The 15,103-nt window shown below is 53.3% G+C and overlaps 2 protein-coding genes across 3 annotated transcripts; both read right to left on the reverse strand.

The window, feature by feature from the left end:
* Window positions 1-400: 400 nt before the first annotated feature.
* On the reverse strand, window positions 401-4,228 carry LOC144948574 (histone H2A). 2 transcript variants are annotated; one of them, XM_078878145.1, is made up of 2 exons: window positions 3,795-4,171; window positions 401-410 (listed from the first exon to the last, which is right to left on the reverse strand). In XM_078878145.1, exons 1-2 carry the CDS (start codon window positions 4,169-4,171, stop codon window positions 401-403), a joined length of 387 nt encoding a protein of 128 aa, XP_078734271.1. The 2 variants fall into 2 exon arrangements, with proteins under 2 accessions (XP_078734271.1, XP_078734278.1); XM_078878152.1 differs by lacking the exon at window positions 401-410 and having other exon boundaries at window positions 3,791-4,228.
* An 833-nt stretch (window positions 4,229-5,061) lies between these two features.
* Window positions 5,062-5,472, reverse strand: LOC144948587 (histone H3). The gene has a single exon (XM_078878164.1). The coding sequence runs from the start codon at window positions 5,470-5,472 to the stop codon at window positions 5,062-5,064; it is 411 nt and encodes a 136-aa protein (XP_078734290.1).
* Window positions 5,473-15,103: the final 9,631 nt, after the last annotated feature.

Consider the following 15,103-nt stretch of genomic DNA (forward strand, 5'->3'; position numbering starts at 1 on the left):
ACACGCCGACACGACGACTCGTCCCCTCCCCCACTCGCGCGTGCACGTCAACACAAATATCGTACAAGGACGATTCTCCTCTCACACGGCTGCGTAGTCACGCCAGCACACCAAAAGTGCTCTCCCCGGGCGTTAACGCACACACCTCCGTACCCGCACAATCGTACTTTATGCGTACAACGACCACACACTCGCGAATGCAGTGCACGCTAATACCACGTTCCAAAAACACCCAACAACACGGTTTTGTTACTACGCTCGAGATTTTATTAGCCCTTGCTAACCAACCGAGCCACCCGTGTGTGTGTGCGGGACAGCAAGGCGCTTCTAACCCACACTCTGGTGCCGTGTAGCCCTATTCTATGCTGCGCTCTCTGCTAAACCGCTTTCCTACTCGTCCTTACCCCGAACTAACCCTCTCCTACGGATCCTACCCTCCGCTCTGAGGTGTTGTAAGGCGCGCAACACGATACCGTCTGTAGTCCTTGGTGACCTTGCGGCGCTCAGATCGTCCTGCAGACAATCTAGCGGCTCGCCCGATGACTCCTTCGTCGCTGACCCCGTGTCCAAACTCCAGAAGAAGAGAGTTCCCTACTGCCCCTGCGTTTTCTTTTAAACTATTCACATCAAAGGCTAGGAGCCCCCGTCCCGACCGCCTTGGTCTCTCGACCAATCCTGAGCCTAGGATTTCCCGCTCTTTTGCGATCCCGCCGGCCTTTGAACTTTCGACCAATCAGTCGTCCCGGGTCCTGATCCCAGCTATCTGCCTTGCTGACCCGTGTTTGTGTTTGTATGCGTTTCTAACTGCGGGGCTCTCTGAGCTCGCCGTGGTCGTGCGATCTCAAATCCGCCCACGGCGCCGCAGTGTTACTTGGCCTGGGAAGGGTCCTGTCCAATTCCCTGGCCCTGAGAAACCGTGGGGTAACCCCCCTAGGGGGCCCTCGGGTGAAAACTCAGGGTAGGTGACCCGACCACGAGGCCCTACGTGGGTGCGGGTGCGTGTTTATGTGGGGGGGGTGATGGGGGGCAGTGCGGCGGTGGAAGCCGGGCGGCTCCATGGCTCGGCCGAGCGGCCCCGTCGCTGTGGCACCACAATACATTATCACGAAGATCACTTCTTTAATGTACGTTACTTATGCAATATACGACAATGCTCACGATATAAATTATAATTCAAAACAAGTGAACAACCAACATTTGGGAGACATTGTTCGGTCAGGGCGAGATATGATGATTGTCGTTTTTCAAAAGTGTTAATGATGAACACTATTTAAAACACACTCGAATGTTTTGCAAGACAAGATGCTTCAACAGACTACTCATATTTAATTCCAACGAAATATTTTCTATTTAAGTTTTGCCTCGCGCGCTCGCGATTCCTCCTCTCGCGCTATGGTGAGGACTGCGCGCCATGCCAACCGTCCCTTGTCACCGAACTTTTAACTGGACGTTTTAATCGAACTTTGAAATTAATAAATATATGGATTTTCAGATGGACAACAAACTGAAGAAAATGACTCAAAATTAACCGACATTAAATAGAAAGTTTAACATGTTACGTGGCAAGAGGTGAGTAGCTCACGCACTGCAGAAGGGTCGCGCGCCTTGAACAAGATCGAGGCACGGTGCACAATTATCACCACTCAAATTCAACTCAAGTGACTCCGCAGTCGAATGTTTAAAGAACATATATAATCTTACATTTAATGCACCGACAGAGTTGATATTCTAGGAGCGCAGGATGGTTCATGCGATGAGTTGTTTTTACTGCAATAAGTAACACGTATTTACTGCACTAAGTAACACGAATGAGTAATCATTGGAAAGATGTTATTAACCATGTAAAAATATTTAACTACACATATTTGTACCATCTTATTTGACAGGTAATATTATACTTTACCGAGTGTTGACATCCCCAGCGTTTACCAGTACTTTTATGCTTACTATCAGCTAACACTGGCCACAACCCTGAGCTGATGTGCTCATTTGTTCCCTTTTAGCCCCGACACCCCACGCCACTCCCCGGCAACCACATTCAGATAAGGCCCCCCCCCTCTGCCCCCCCCTGATTTATTATTTAAATTATTATTTATATTATTTAAATTATGTATTATTATTGTTTTACCTACGTGACTTTACCGAAAAAACCTAAGAGTATGAATCATTGCAGTCACGAAAGCTTCAAATCTAGAACGAATGCAAGAATCATTCATTCCACGCGCATGTGAAGAGGAGTCGTAGAATGGTTTATGCACTTCTTTATACTGGTAGCAACGAAGTGGACCAGCCTACAATAGATTATATCGTCCGTCCGTCCGTCCGTGTAGCAACATCGCCCCCTATTGCAAACACTTGGCATGACCCTACAAAAACCTTTAGACTCTGTGATACTTTCCTGGCTAAACAAGTGTAACATTCCCTTATAATTCCCTAAGATAGCTTTTAATTAAAACATTTACATTAATGAGGTTTTCCTGGCTAAACACGTGTAACATTCCCTTATAATTCCCTGAGATAGCTTTTAATTAAAACTTTGAAATTAAAAAAAAACTCACAGCGCCCTAAAGCCTACAGCTAGGCCTAAAGCCTAGAACTGGGCCTCAAAGTCTGACTTCGTATCGTACCCCTGCGTGTGTGCAAGGGAGTTAATGTTTAACAATGTTACATTCCCTGATGCTTTTAAATATAAACATTTAAATGTAAAGCTTTTACATGAATAATAAAAACATTTAAATTAAAAATTAACTCTCGGCGGCCTAAAGCCTACAGCTAGGCCTCAAGCCTCGAACGCCTCAAACTCTCCCTTCGTATTGTTCCCCTGCGTGTGTGCAAGGGAGTTATGTTTAACAATGTTACATTCCCTGATGCTTTTAAATAGAAACATTTAAATTTAAAGCTTTAACATAAATTATAAAAACAGGTAAATTAAAAATTAACTCACGGCGCCCTAAAGCCTACAGCTAGGCCTAAAGCCTAGACCTAGGCCTCACACTCTCCCTTCGTATCGTCCGATTCAGTGTAGCAACATCGCCCCCTACTGCAAACACTTGGCAGGACCCTACAAAAACCTTTAGTCTCAGTGGGGCTTTCCTGGCTAAACAAGTGTAATAATACATTATGTTTATATTCTTTGGTTATTCGTTCCTACCAGCCCACCCCGCAGGGTCCTGTTTTCACCAACGCACAGCAATACTCGTTCCAAGACCAACCCCGGGCACACGTCCCACAGCCCCTTTTAACTCCTCAATCTCCGCTCCCAATACACATCCGCGTCCAGCACGCCTGCTCCGGGTGACGTCACTGCCCTTTAACCCCTGACACCCCCGTCCAGCTCTTTCCCGCGCGTGTGATTGGTGCGTGTTGTCGTGAGAGCGGAGATGTCGTGTTTGCGTGGTGCGTGAGGGTGGCTCGCAGATCCCTTAAAGTGCTTGAACCATTCTCCGACTCCTCTTCATATGTAATCTGACCGCTCAAAAAGAGCGAGTTTTATTCTTTAAAAAACACGATACTTTCTTCCAATAGGCATCCCAATTTATTCTAAACCATGTTCCATGATTGATGCAATGTTGGAATGCTGCTCAAATACCGTTCCTAAATTAGACATAATAAAGGGTAACTGGAATGAGCAGAGCATTTGTTTAATTGCGAGCAATTTGGCACGAGGGCAACTCGACGACGGTGTCCTTATTAATAACAAAACCCCTGTGTACGACTGTCCGAGCTCTTTGCAAGCAAGTGGGTGGCTCTGAAAAGAGCCGTTGTTGTGGTGGTAGAGGCGGCGGCGCGTTCACTTCTTTGCCTGAGAGGTCTTCTTGGGCAGCAGCACGGCCTGGATGTTGGGCAGCACACCGCCCTGGGCGATAGTCACGCCGCCCATGAGCTTGTTGAGCTCCTCGTCGTTTCGCACGGCGAGCTGCAGGTGTCGGGGGATGATCCTCGTCTTCTTGTTGTCGCGGGCGGCATTGCCAGCCAGCTCGAGGATCTCGGCAGAAAGGTACTCGAGCACGGCGGCCAGGTAGACGGGTGCTCCAGCGCCGACCCGCTGGGCGTAATTGCCCTTGCGGAGCAGCCTGTGAACGCGACCCACGGGGAACTGCAAGCCGGCGCGGGAAGAGCGGGACTTTGCCTTGGCGCGAGATTTGCCACCGGTCTTGCCGCGTCCAGACATTGCTAACGGACCTAGGATGCAAAAAGCAATAGAGACAAAGTACGAACGATTTGTGACGTTAACACGCACCACCGGAGCGTCTTTTATAGCGGAGACGAGGATCGTAGAGCGCGCCGCTGCTGATTGGCTCCTCTCGGTCGAGTCCCGCCCTCTCCTTGAGCCACCAATGAAAAGCCGGGACGCGATGATTCGATGTTGACTTTAATTATTTTTATCCATATATATTTTTATGCGGACACGTATCTTAGGAATTAAACAATGCGATACACGTACTTAATAGGTTCAAGTTTTAAGCATTATTGAGTTAATTTATGGGCACGTGCTGGCAAGTCAAACTTATAAGCGGATTCCGCAAATATCAATGTATTATTGATTATAATCATCATGTTGAGGGACCTCATTGGTTATAAGAAATCATTGTGATAGCCTTGAGCTCGTGATTGATCGCCCACGTGCCTATACGGTGTATATATATTCCTTTAACCGCCTGTTCGGGCAATGCCTAAAAATATATGTGCGTGAATAATTCAGTCTCTTAGTTTGCAAAATGTGAACTTCTTATCAGCTCGGGATTGAAACAACATCAACCAATATCTTTGGGTTTAATAGTTAATATATTTCACCAAAATAACCCTTTTGTTGTAGATTATGTAAACATGGTTTCACAACGCTTATATACAACACCAACGTGTGATGTTGAAAAATGAGCGGCGGGGTATATAAAATGAACTTCATTGTCGCTTACGCCTGACGACTCGTGAGAGCCGTGACCAGCAAACGAAGGTTTCCGGCACCCGAACTTTGAAGGACACACATGGAAGCTTTTTCATGCGTAAGTGGTGGCTCTGAAAAGAGCCTTTGTGTTGTGCTTTGAGGGCCGAGCTGGGCGTTCAAGCGCGCTCGCCACGAATGCGGCGGGCGAGCTGAATGTCCTTGGGCATGATGGTGACGCGCTTGGCGTGGATGGCGCACAGGTTGGTGTCCTCGAAGAGCGCGACAAGGTACGCTTCGCTGGCCTCCTGCAGAGCCATGACAGCGGAGCTCTGGAAGCGCAGGTCGGTCTTGAAGTCCTGCGCGATCTCCCTGACGAGGCGCTGGAAGGGCAGTTTGCGGATGAGCAGCTCGGTGGACTTCTGGTAGCGGCGGATCTCGCGCAGAGCGACGGTGCCGGGCCTGTAGCGGTGAGGCTTCTTGACGCCGCCCGTGGCCGGAGCGCTCTTTCGGGCCGCCTTGGTGGCGAGTTGCTTGCGTGGGGCCTTGCCGCCCGTGGACTTGCGAGCGGTCTGCTTGGTGCGAGCCATGGCTTGGTGTGGGCAAAGATTCTCACAAGCGGGGAGAAGGCGGCTTATGTAGCCCAGAGCGCGCGCTCACTGGTCAGCGGAGTCGTGACGTGCGAAGACGGGGAGCGTGCTGATTGGTTGGCAGCGTGCAATGATCTCGAGTCGTCAACTCTTCTTAATCAACAAAATGTTCAGTTTGGATCATTTCAGAATGCCGTATCACGATGCAGTAGTACCGTTTGAGCGCCGTCGATGTCTTTAACGGATGTTATTTTCTCAAGCAAACACCTTTCCGAAAACGACTTTACAGTGCTCTGCATGATCTAAATAAAGTGTGAAGAAACTGCACTTCATTGGAAACAGTAATACGTAAAAATGTCGGAAAGAGGTGATCACAGGGATAGATATCTATTCTCTTGGCATTGAGATGATGATCATCAATTATACTGCACGAGTCATCCATGCTAGGCGCTTACTTTTACATATATGTACACGTGCAAAATGTTAGTTCCTGCCCGAAAATACAACCACGAATTAAATATATTGCATTGCAAGGTTTTGGCGCCAAATATCCAATGTAATATCTGAATGGGCTGCAGATGAAATCAATGGACAAACAAGTCCAATAAATGCCTGCTGGTGAATATGATGTGCCATGAATATTGTTATCGCTTTTATTCACGTTGAAACAGGTCAAAATGCGATCGATCTCTCCATTTCAATGAGCGAACAATGTCCCCGCGTGAACCGGGACTTTGTTGGCTCCGCCTTAAACCTTCGACATTTAACCTCTGTGACGAAGAAAACCCTCCACCGTCGTCAAAAACACTTCCGTGACATGTACAATATGCGACGTTTTGGGCAATGACCCTTCTTCGAAGCACTCTGTAATGATATTGGCACACCCGCAGCGAACGCGAGAGGAACGCAATCTGTTGCAAGATTGCACGTGGAGTGAATAATCGGTGTAAGGTCTTGTTTTCAAGTGAACAAGATGAACTAACTTTATAATCGTGTGAAGCAAAACGGCTTCCAACACAATAGTTGAGTGAACGTCACCAACTAGTTCTCCCAAAGTAAGAAAGACATTTATTTTAATAGAGAAGTTTAGATGGTGCACCGCAATGTTTACAAAACAAAAACAAAGTGAAAAGGCGAGAACGAGCGAATGAAGGCAAATTGAGTAAAGCTGTCTGGAATCAATACATTTTTAGACTAAATTCCATATTTGGCACCAGTAACATGATGACGGAATGAAGAGGTGCAACACATAATCAAAATTGGAGGTTCGTCAAGAATGCATCGATTTGAATCTGGATTTAGATTAGAATCGCCAGCGAGAATGCTGACGTCGCTGACATTACTCTGCACCCAGTTCGAGTGAGGGAGCTGCCACCCGCCCCGCCTGTGTTTATGATTACTGCTTTCGGGCTCGATTACTCCCATCACATCAATGCTTAAAACACATCGAGTGGGTAAAATGTTATACAGTTAATTTGGCGAATGTACGAAACTTATCCAATCTACACAAATCCTCACGATTGAACTGCACCAAGCGTCGAGCTCCTTGATCAGGGCCGAGTCAAGGCGAGCAACCATCGCCACGCCGTAAATGGGTTTGACTTACAGAATATGGCACGCATTCAACAGCAACGTAATACACTGCCATGTGTTAACGATGAACTAATTGAAGCGCAGCAGCACCTGGTTCACTTTTTTTAACTAAGTGGGTGGCTCTGAAAAGAGCCGTTGAGGTGGAGTGAATCGAGCATCGTCCGATCGGATTCACTTCTTTGGCGCAGTCTTCTTGGGCTTGGCCGCGGCCTTCTTGGGCTTGGCCACCTTGGGTTTGGCGGCCTTGGCCTTGACGGTCTTGGGCTTAGCGACCTTGGGCTTCGCAGCCTTGGGCTTGGCTGGGCTCTTCGCCACCTTCTTGGGCTTAACAGCCGACTTCACCTTTTTGGGGCTCTTGGCCGACTTGGCAGCCGCGGGCTTCTTTGCTTTCTTGGGAGACTTCTTGGGCGCGGTCTTCTTGGCTGCCGCGGGCTTCTTCACCTTCTTGAGCCCGGGGCTCCGTGGGGCCCATATACTGCGCGAGGCCCCCGGGCACGGGGGGTGGGGGGACCCCGGGGTTTCGGGGTACTTGGACGGCGGGGCTCCCCCCCTCGGGGGCTGCTCGCCACGGCTTCAGTCGGCGGATGTTGACCACCATCTCCCGGCCCCTCTCTCCTCCCTGAATCAGCACCGTCCATGGTGAGATCTGCCGTCTCACAATCCAGGGTCCTCGCCAGTAGGTGGTCAGCTTCCCCACCTGTCCGGCACCGACGCGGGGAGTGTACAGCCACACCTCGGAGCCCGCAGTGTAGAAGGGGGGCTCCATACGGGGTCGGGCGCCCTGCTCTTGCCGCTGGTGCGCGGCCTCTCCGTGCGGGTAGGCTCGGCCCCTGGCCTCTCGCAGGGTCTCCAGCAAGTGCTCCATGGGGTGGCTCCCTTCCTCCCGTTGCGGCGGAGGGACACCGAACAGCAGATCTGCGGGCAGGCGAGACTCGCGACCAAACATCATTAGGAACGGGGTCTGTCCTGTAGATGTGTGAACGGCGGTGGTGTATGCGAACAGGGCATAGGGGAGGTGTTCGTCCCAGTCCTGTTGATTCGCGGCCGCCATGCGTTTAAGCTTCCCGGCCAGAGTCTGGTTCATCCTCTCTACCATCCCGTTTGCCTGGGGGTGATATGCCGTGGTTCGGTCCTTCTGGATCCCGAACTCTCGGCACAGCGCCTGGAATAGTTCGGCCTCGAATTCACTACCCTGGTCGGTAATGACTCGTTCGGGGATCCCGCACTTAAGTACGTAGTTTTCCACGAAGGCCCGGGCCACTACGAGGGCTGTTTTATCCGGGATAGCCACCGCCACGGGGTAGCGGGTGAAGTACTCCACCGCTACAATAATATATCGGTTGCCCCGGTGGGATCGTGGAAAGGGCCCCTGCAAGTCGATTCCGACCAACTGATTCGTCCGACTGACTCGGAACGGCCTCAGGGGTACCTGGTACCTCGCCGGCTTTTGCCCACACTGCTGGCAGGCCCGGCAGCCCTGCACCCAGGCGGCCACATCTTGTGCCAATTTAGGCCAGAGATACTGGCGACGCAGAGTCTCCCGGGTGCGCCGTTCCCCATCATGGCCCCCGAGCGGGTGGTCGTGTACCAGTCGTAGTAGTTGGGGTCGCACATGGGCGGGAACGCAGATGCACCCAGGCTGCCCAGCGTCGGCCAGTTCCCTCACCACCCCGTTTTCCACACACAACCGGGCATACAAACCGCTCCAGGGCCCTGGTAGTGCATCCTCCTTCTCTCGCAGTGCCGCCTCCACCGCCGCCAGATCCGGATCTCGCTGCTGGGTCTGTCTCAGCTGCTCGTCGTTCAGGCCCGGGAAGGCGCAGCCGACGTCCTCCTGGATCCGTCCGATCGGGTCCCGAGCTGCGGGTCCCGCGCTTGCCGGGCGGTCGACGGGATCCTCGGTGCCACCTGCAAGGGTCTCTGTGGCGCACACTGCACTCTCTCTCGCTGGGGGGGGGTCAGTGGCCGCGGCCTCTCGGGGGTCCGTTGCCTGCCGGCAGCGTCCCCCCGTGAAACACGGGCAGGCCTCCTCCGCCCTCGTCTCGGCGAACACCGTGGGTCGCCTCGACAAGGCGTCCGCGTTTGCGTGCGTCCGGCCAGCCCGATACTCGATTTGCAGGTTGTACTCCTGCAACTGCGCCAACCACCGGGCCATCTGCCCCCGCGGCTCCTTGAATGTAAGAAGGAACTGCAGAGCATAATGGTCAGTGCGTACGCGACATCTCCTGCCGTACAAATACGGCCGGAACTGTTTGCATGCGAAAATTACGGCGTACAACTCTTGGCGGGTCACGCAATAGTTCAGCTCGGCCCCACTCAAGGTCCGGCTGGCGTACGCGATGACTCGTTCCGTCCCATCCTGTACCTGTGACAACACCGCGCCCAGCCCGCTGCTGCAGGCGTCGGTGTCCAAAATAAAATCGGTGGTAAAATCGGGGAAAGCGAGGGTGGGGGCGTGGGTGAGGTGATCTTTGAGAGTGGTGAAGGCCGTCTGGCAGGCCCCCGTCCACTGGTAGGGGTGCTTAGGGGAGGTGAGTTGGGTGAGAGGGCGTGCAATCTCACTGAATCCCTTTACAAATCGACGATAATAGGTGGCGAGCCCCAAAAATGATCTGATCTCCGTCAGATTCCTTGGCCGTGGCCACTCCACTACGGCGCGTACCTTCTCCGGATCGGTGTGCACGCCTGCCTCGCTGACGCGATGCCCGAGGTACCCCACCTCGCGTTGTGCGATGTAACACTTACGTGGCTTGAGCTTGAGATGAGCCGCTCGCAGTCGCTGGAACACCTCTCGAAGCCTGGACCAATGCTCAGACAAAGATCTACTGAACACTATCACATCGTCCAAGTAAATCAGGCACTGTTCCCACTGCAAGCCCCGCATCACCAACTCCATCAACCGCTGGAACGTCGCGGGCGCGTTAGTGAGTCCGAACGGCAACACTCGAAACTCAAACAGGCCCATCGGGGTGGTGAATGCTGTTTTTGGCCGATCCTCCTCCGTCATCTCCACCTGCCAGTACCCGGACGCGAGATCGAGGGTGGAAAAATACCGCGCTCCTGCGAGACTGTCGAAGGTGTCGTCGATGCGTGGGATGGGAAAAGCGTCGCCGAGGGTGACTGCGTTCAATTTTCGGTAATCAACGCAGAACCGAGTCGATCCGTCCTTTTTCGTTACCAGTACCACCAGGGCAGACCAAGGGCTCGCGGAGGGCTGGATTATGTTATCGCGTAGCATATCCGTGACTGCCTCTTTGATCTGGGTCCGTTCAGGCGCGCCCACTCGGTATGCGGGGAGTTTGATGGGTCGGGCTGCACCTGTGTCAATTTGGTGCTTGACCAGGTCGGTCCGGCCCACGTCCGAATCGTGCTCACTGAACACGTCGGCGTACTCCCGCAATAACCCGCGCAGCTGATCGGCCTCCCCCTTAGGTAAGGCTGCCCAAGGCACATGTAACGCATCCTGCAGGGGAACAATCTCGGCTCGGGGGGTCGGGCCGACCCGCCAGGCCAGATCCTGGCTGTCCTCGGGGCGGCCAGGGTCCTCCGCCCAGAGTGCGAACACCGAGTCGTTCGAGTGGCGAGCGTGCAGGGGGTGTACGGTGGCTACCGGGGTGCGTCGTCGTATCATTGCCGGGGTACTGTGTGGGTTAAACACACGTATAAACAATCGGTCCCCATCTGCGTTTACCAACGTGGCGGATCCCACTATCCCATACCGTTTTGCCAACTCCGGGTGAGGAGTTAGCATTACCTCTCCTGATGGTCGGAGCGCGGGGTCGGTGGGGGATGTTGCCACCGGCACCAGCATCTCGGTGAGTGGGTCGATGGTGACTGCCGTCGCCAGGATAGCGACCACAGGTGCGAAGCGGGGGCGCGTTGGTTCTCGTCCCAGGAACGGTATCCGCTCGCCGTTGCTCTCCATGGTGGCGCATCGCTGGCGGGGTTGCACGTTGAGTCCCAGCCGTTCTAAGAGGTCGGTACCTGCGATACACTCGTGACACAACGCACTCGACACGTAGAACTCCTGGGTGCACACCTGACTGCCTATGCGGACCTCTAGGGTGGCTCTCCCCAGCAGCCCCATTCCGGCTCCGCTCGCCGTGTGCAGCGCGCGGTCCGGTGCCTGCAGGTGACGCACGTCGACCCCGATCGCGCTGCAGTGCGCTGCGCTCACGAGCGAGGCCACCGCCCCCGTGTCCAGCAGAATTCGGGTACGCACTCCGTTTACCTCCCCTTCCACGAGCGACGTGGCCCCCGTGATCCCCGCCACCAGCTCCCGTAGCCAGTCGCCAGGAGTCACCGTTTCCGTGGGCGTTGTTGTTGGAACCTGTGTGGAGATCACTCGCTCGCCATTATTACCGTCTTTTTGCATCGGGACCGCTTCGAATGCACCCCCAGATGGTCCACTCTCTAGGGGGCGTTGGGGTTTAACCCCGGCGCGTTTCTAGCGCGGGCGATCTGCGGACAGTCTCTCACGAGATGCCCTCGCCGGTCACACAGGTAACACGCACGGGGGGCCGTCCCGTAGGAGCCCCCCCGTCCGTTTCCTATCCCCCCTCCGGCACGCTGCTGCCCCGACTCTGCCTCTAGTCGGGCTACCCTCCCAGATAACCCTCCCACCGTGGCGCGTAGGTCCCCCATTTCGGATCGGATGGTCTCAACGGAGGATTGCACCTGGGTTACCTGGCCGGCTATATCTCCCATGCCGGTCTGTAACCCAGCTACCCAACCCGGGGTTGTCTCGCGGGACACTGGAGGTTCTCTTTCCCGGCCCCTTACCGTCCTCGCGAGCTCCTGTTCCTCCTCCTCGTCTTCCGAGAGCAGGCTCGCAATGGCGCGCTCTCGTCCCAGCCCCCGGAGCTGCGCGCGTTCGCTGTGAATTCTTTCACACTTACGTGCGCGCTCGACAAGGGTGTTAAAGGGAAGACGTGGGCAGCTCATGTCTGGCTGCCACCACGCCGTGCGAGACAGGTACCGCTGGATTTTCTCGGCAGCCAGTTCCTCAATAACCTCAGTTGCGTACCCCGGGCGTGCGATCTTTGTTAACTCGCGCACATCCTCGGCGTAATCACGGAGATCTTCGCCAGGTTGGCGACGGCGCGCCTCTAAGGCCGATTTTGCTTCCTCCTCGTCCCGTGTGCCAAAACGCTGATCGAGTCGGCGCATCAGCTCCTCTAGCTGTGTCTGTGCGCTCGCGGGTAACGCTTCTACAAAATCGGCTGCCCGCCCATCAAGATTCATATTAAGTTGACGTACTGCCTGCGCGTCCGTCCATCCATTAATTTCCTTGGCCCCTAAGAGATTGCGGGCGAATGCCTTCCACGAAGGGGCCCCCCGGCCGGTAAATATCAGTCTTATTTTAGCGTGAGGTAACGCGGGGGTCCGTACCGCTTCCGACACCAATTTGTGGGGGTCGCTAGCCCCCGAGATCCCTCCCTCGATAATACTAACGGCCGGACTAACATCATCAATCGCCCCCCCGCTGCTAAGCGAACCGCCGCTAGGCTCCTCACCCAGGGTGTGGGAGCCGTCACCCGAGGATTCCCCTCCACCGCGGGTCCGCGTAGCAGGCATGGATAACCACGCACGCGCACACCCACACACAGCTCTGCACGGCACTCACCCAACCCTGACCACTCACGTTAGGATCGCGCACCTGTGTTACACACGTCGTGAACGTGCGCGCACACACGCATACAGCTCCACACGCGATACCCACTCCTGCGCCGCTCTGCGCCGCGCTGGCCGCCCACGTTACGATCGCGCACCTTGGGCACGCCGATTACGCACGCCGAGAGCTTACGCAAGTAACGAGCGCACGCAAGCGGGGCACACGCCGACACGACGACTCGTCCCCTCCCCCACTCGCGCGTGCACGTCAACACAAATATCGTACAAGGACGATTCTCCTCTCACACGGCTGCGTAGTCACGCCAGCACACCAAAAGTGCTCTCCCCGGGCGTTAACGCACACACCTCCGTACCCGCACAATCGTACAGAGACCACGGCCTTTATGCGTACAACGACCACACACTCGCGAATGCAGTGCACGCTAATACCACGTTCCAAAAACACCCAACAACACGGTTTTGTTACTACGCTCGAGATTTTATTAGCCCTTGCTAACCAACCGAGCCACCCGTGTGTGTGTGCGGGACAGCAAGGCGCTTCTAACCCACACTCTGGTGCCGTGTAGCCCTATTCTATGCTGCGCTCTCTGCTAAACCGCTTTCCTACTCGTCCTTACCCCGAACTAACCCTCTCCTACGGATCCTACCCTCCGCTCTGAGGTGTTGTAAGGCGCGCAACACGATACCGTCTGTAGTCCTTGGTGACCTTGCGGCGCTCAGATCGTCCTGCAGACAATCTAGCGGCTCGCCCGATGACTCCTTCGTCGCTGACCCCGTGTCCAAACTCCAGAAGAAGAGAGTTCCCTACTGCCCCTGCGTTTTCTTTTAAACTATTCACATCAAAGGCTAGGAGCCCCCGTCCCGACCGCCTTGGTCTCTCGACCAATCCTGAGCCTAGGATTTCCCGCTCTTTTGCGATCCCGCCGGCCTTTGAACTTTCGACCAATCAGTCGTCCCGGGTCCTGATCCCAGCTATCTGCCTTGCTGACCCGTGTTTGTGTTTGTATGCGTTTCTAACTGCGGGGCTCTCTGAGCTCGCCATGGTCGTGCGATCTCAAATCCGCCCACGGCGCCGCAGTGTTACTTGGCCTGGGAAGGGTCCTGTCCAATTCCCTGGCCCTGAGAAACCGTGGGGTAACCCCCCTAGGGGGCCCTCGGGTGAAAACTCAGGGTAGGTGACCCGACCACGAGGCCCTACGTGGGTGCGGGTGCGTGTTTATGTGGGGGGGGTGATGGGGGGCAGTGCGGCGGTGGAAGCCGGGCGGCTCCATGGCTCGGCCGAGCGGCCCCGTCGCTGTGGCACCACAATACATTATCACGAAGATCACTTCTTTAATGTACGTTACTTATGCAATATACGACAATGCTCACGATATAAATTATAATTCAAAACAAGTGAACAACCAACATTTGGGAGACATTGTTCGGTCAGGGCGAGATATGATGATTGTCGTTTTTCAAAAGTGTTAATGATGAACACTATTTAAAACACACTCGAATGTTTTGCAAGACAAGATGCTTCAACAGACTACTCATATTTAATTCCAACGAAATATTTTCTATTTAAGTTTTGCCTCGCGCGCTCGCGATTCCTCCTCTCGCGCTATGGTGAGGACTGCGCGCCATGCCAACCGTCCCTTGTCACCGAACTTTTAACTGGACGTTTTAATCGAACTTTGAAATTAATAAATATATGGATTTTCAGATGGACAACAAACTGAAGAAAATGACTCAAAATTAACCGACATTAAATAGAAAGTTTAACATGTTACGTGGCAAGAGGTGAGTAGCTCACGCACTGCAGAAGGGTCGCGCGCCTTGAACAAGATCGAGGCACGGTGCACAATTATCACCACTCAAATTCAACTCAAGTGACTCCGCAGTCGAATGTTTAAAGAACATATATAATCTTACATTTAATGCACCGACAGAGTTGATATTCTAGGAGCGCAGGATGGTTCATGCGATGAGTTGTTTTTACTGCAATAAGTAACACGTATTTACTGCACTAAGTAACACGAATGAGTAATCATTGGAAAGATGTTATTAACCATGTAAAAATATTTAACTACACATATTTGTACCATCTTATTTGACAGGTAATATTATACTTTACCGAGTGTTGACATCCCCAGCGTTTACCAGTACTTTTATGCTTACTATCAGCTAACACTGGCCACAACCCTGAGCTGATGTGCTCATTTGTTCCCTTTTAGCCCCGACACCCCACGCCACTCCCCGGCAACCACATTCAGATAAGGCCCCCCCCCTCTGCCCCCCCCTGATTTATTATTTAAATTATTATTTATATTATTTAAATTATGTATTATTATTGTTTTACCTACGTGACTTTACCGAAAAAACCTAAGAGTATGAATCATTGCAGTCACGAAAGCTTCAAATC

Source organism: Lampetra fluviatilis, chromosome 3, assembly GCF_964198595.1.
Source record: "Lampetra fluviatilis chromosome 3, kcLamFluv1.1, whole genome shotgun sequence".
In the NCBI taxonomy this organism is placed as follows: Eukaryota; Metazoa; Chordata; class Hyperoartia; order Petromyzontiformes; family Petromyzontidae; genus Lampetra; species Lampetra fluviatilis.

What these genes read in the sequence shown, in the direction of transcription:
- LOC144948574 (XM_078878145.1), bottom strand. Translation starts at nt 4,171, where the DNA reads ATGTCTGGACGCGGCAAGACCGGTGGCAAATCTCGCGCCAAGGCAAAG.
- LOC144948587 (XM_078878164.1), bottom strand. Translation starts at nt 5,472, where the DNA reads ATGGCTCGCACCAAGCAGACCGCTCGCAAGTCCACGGGCGGCAAGGCC.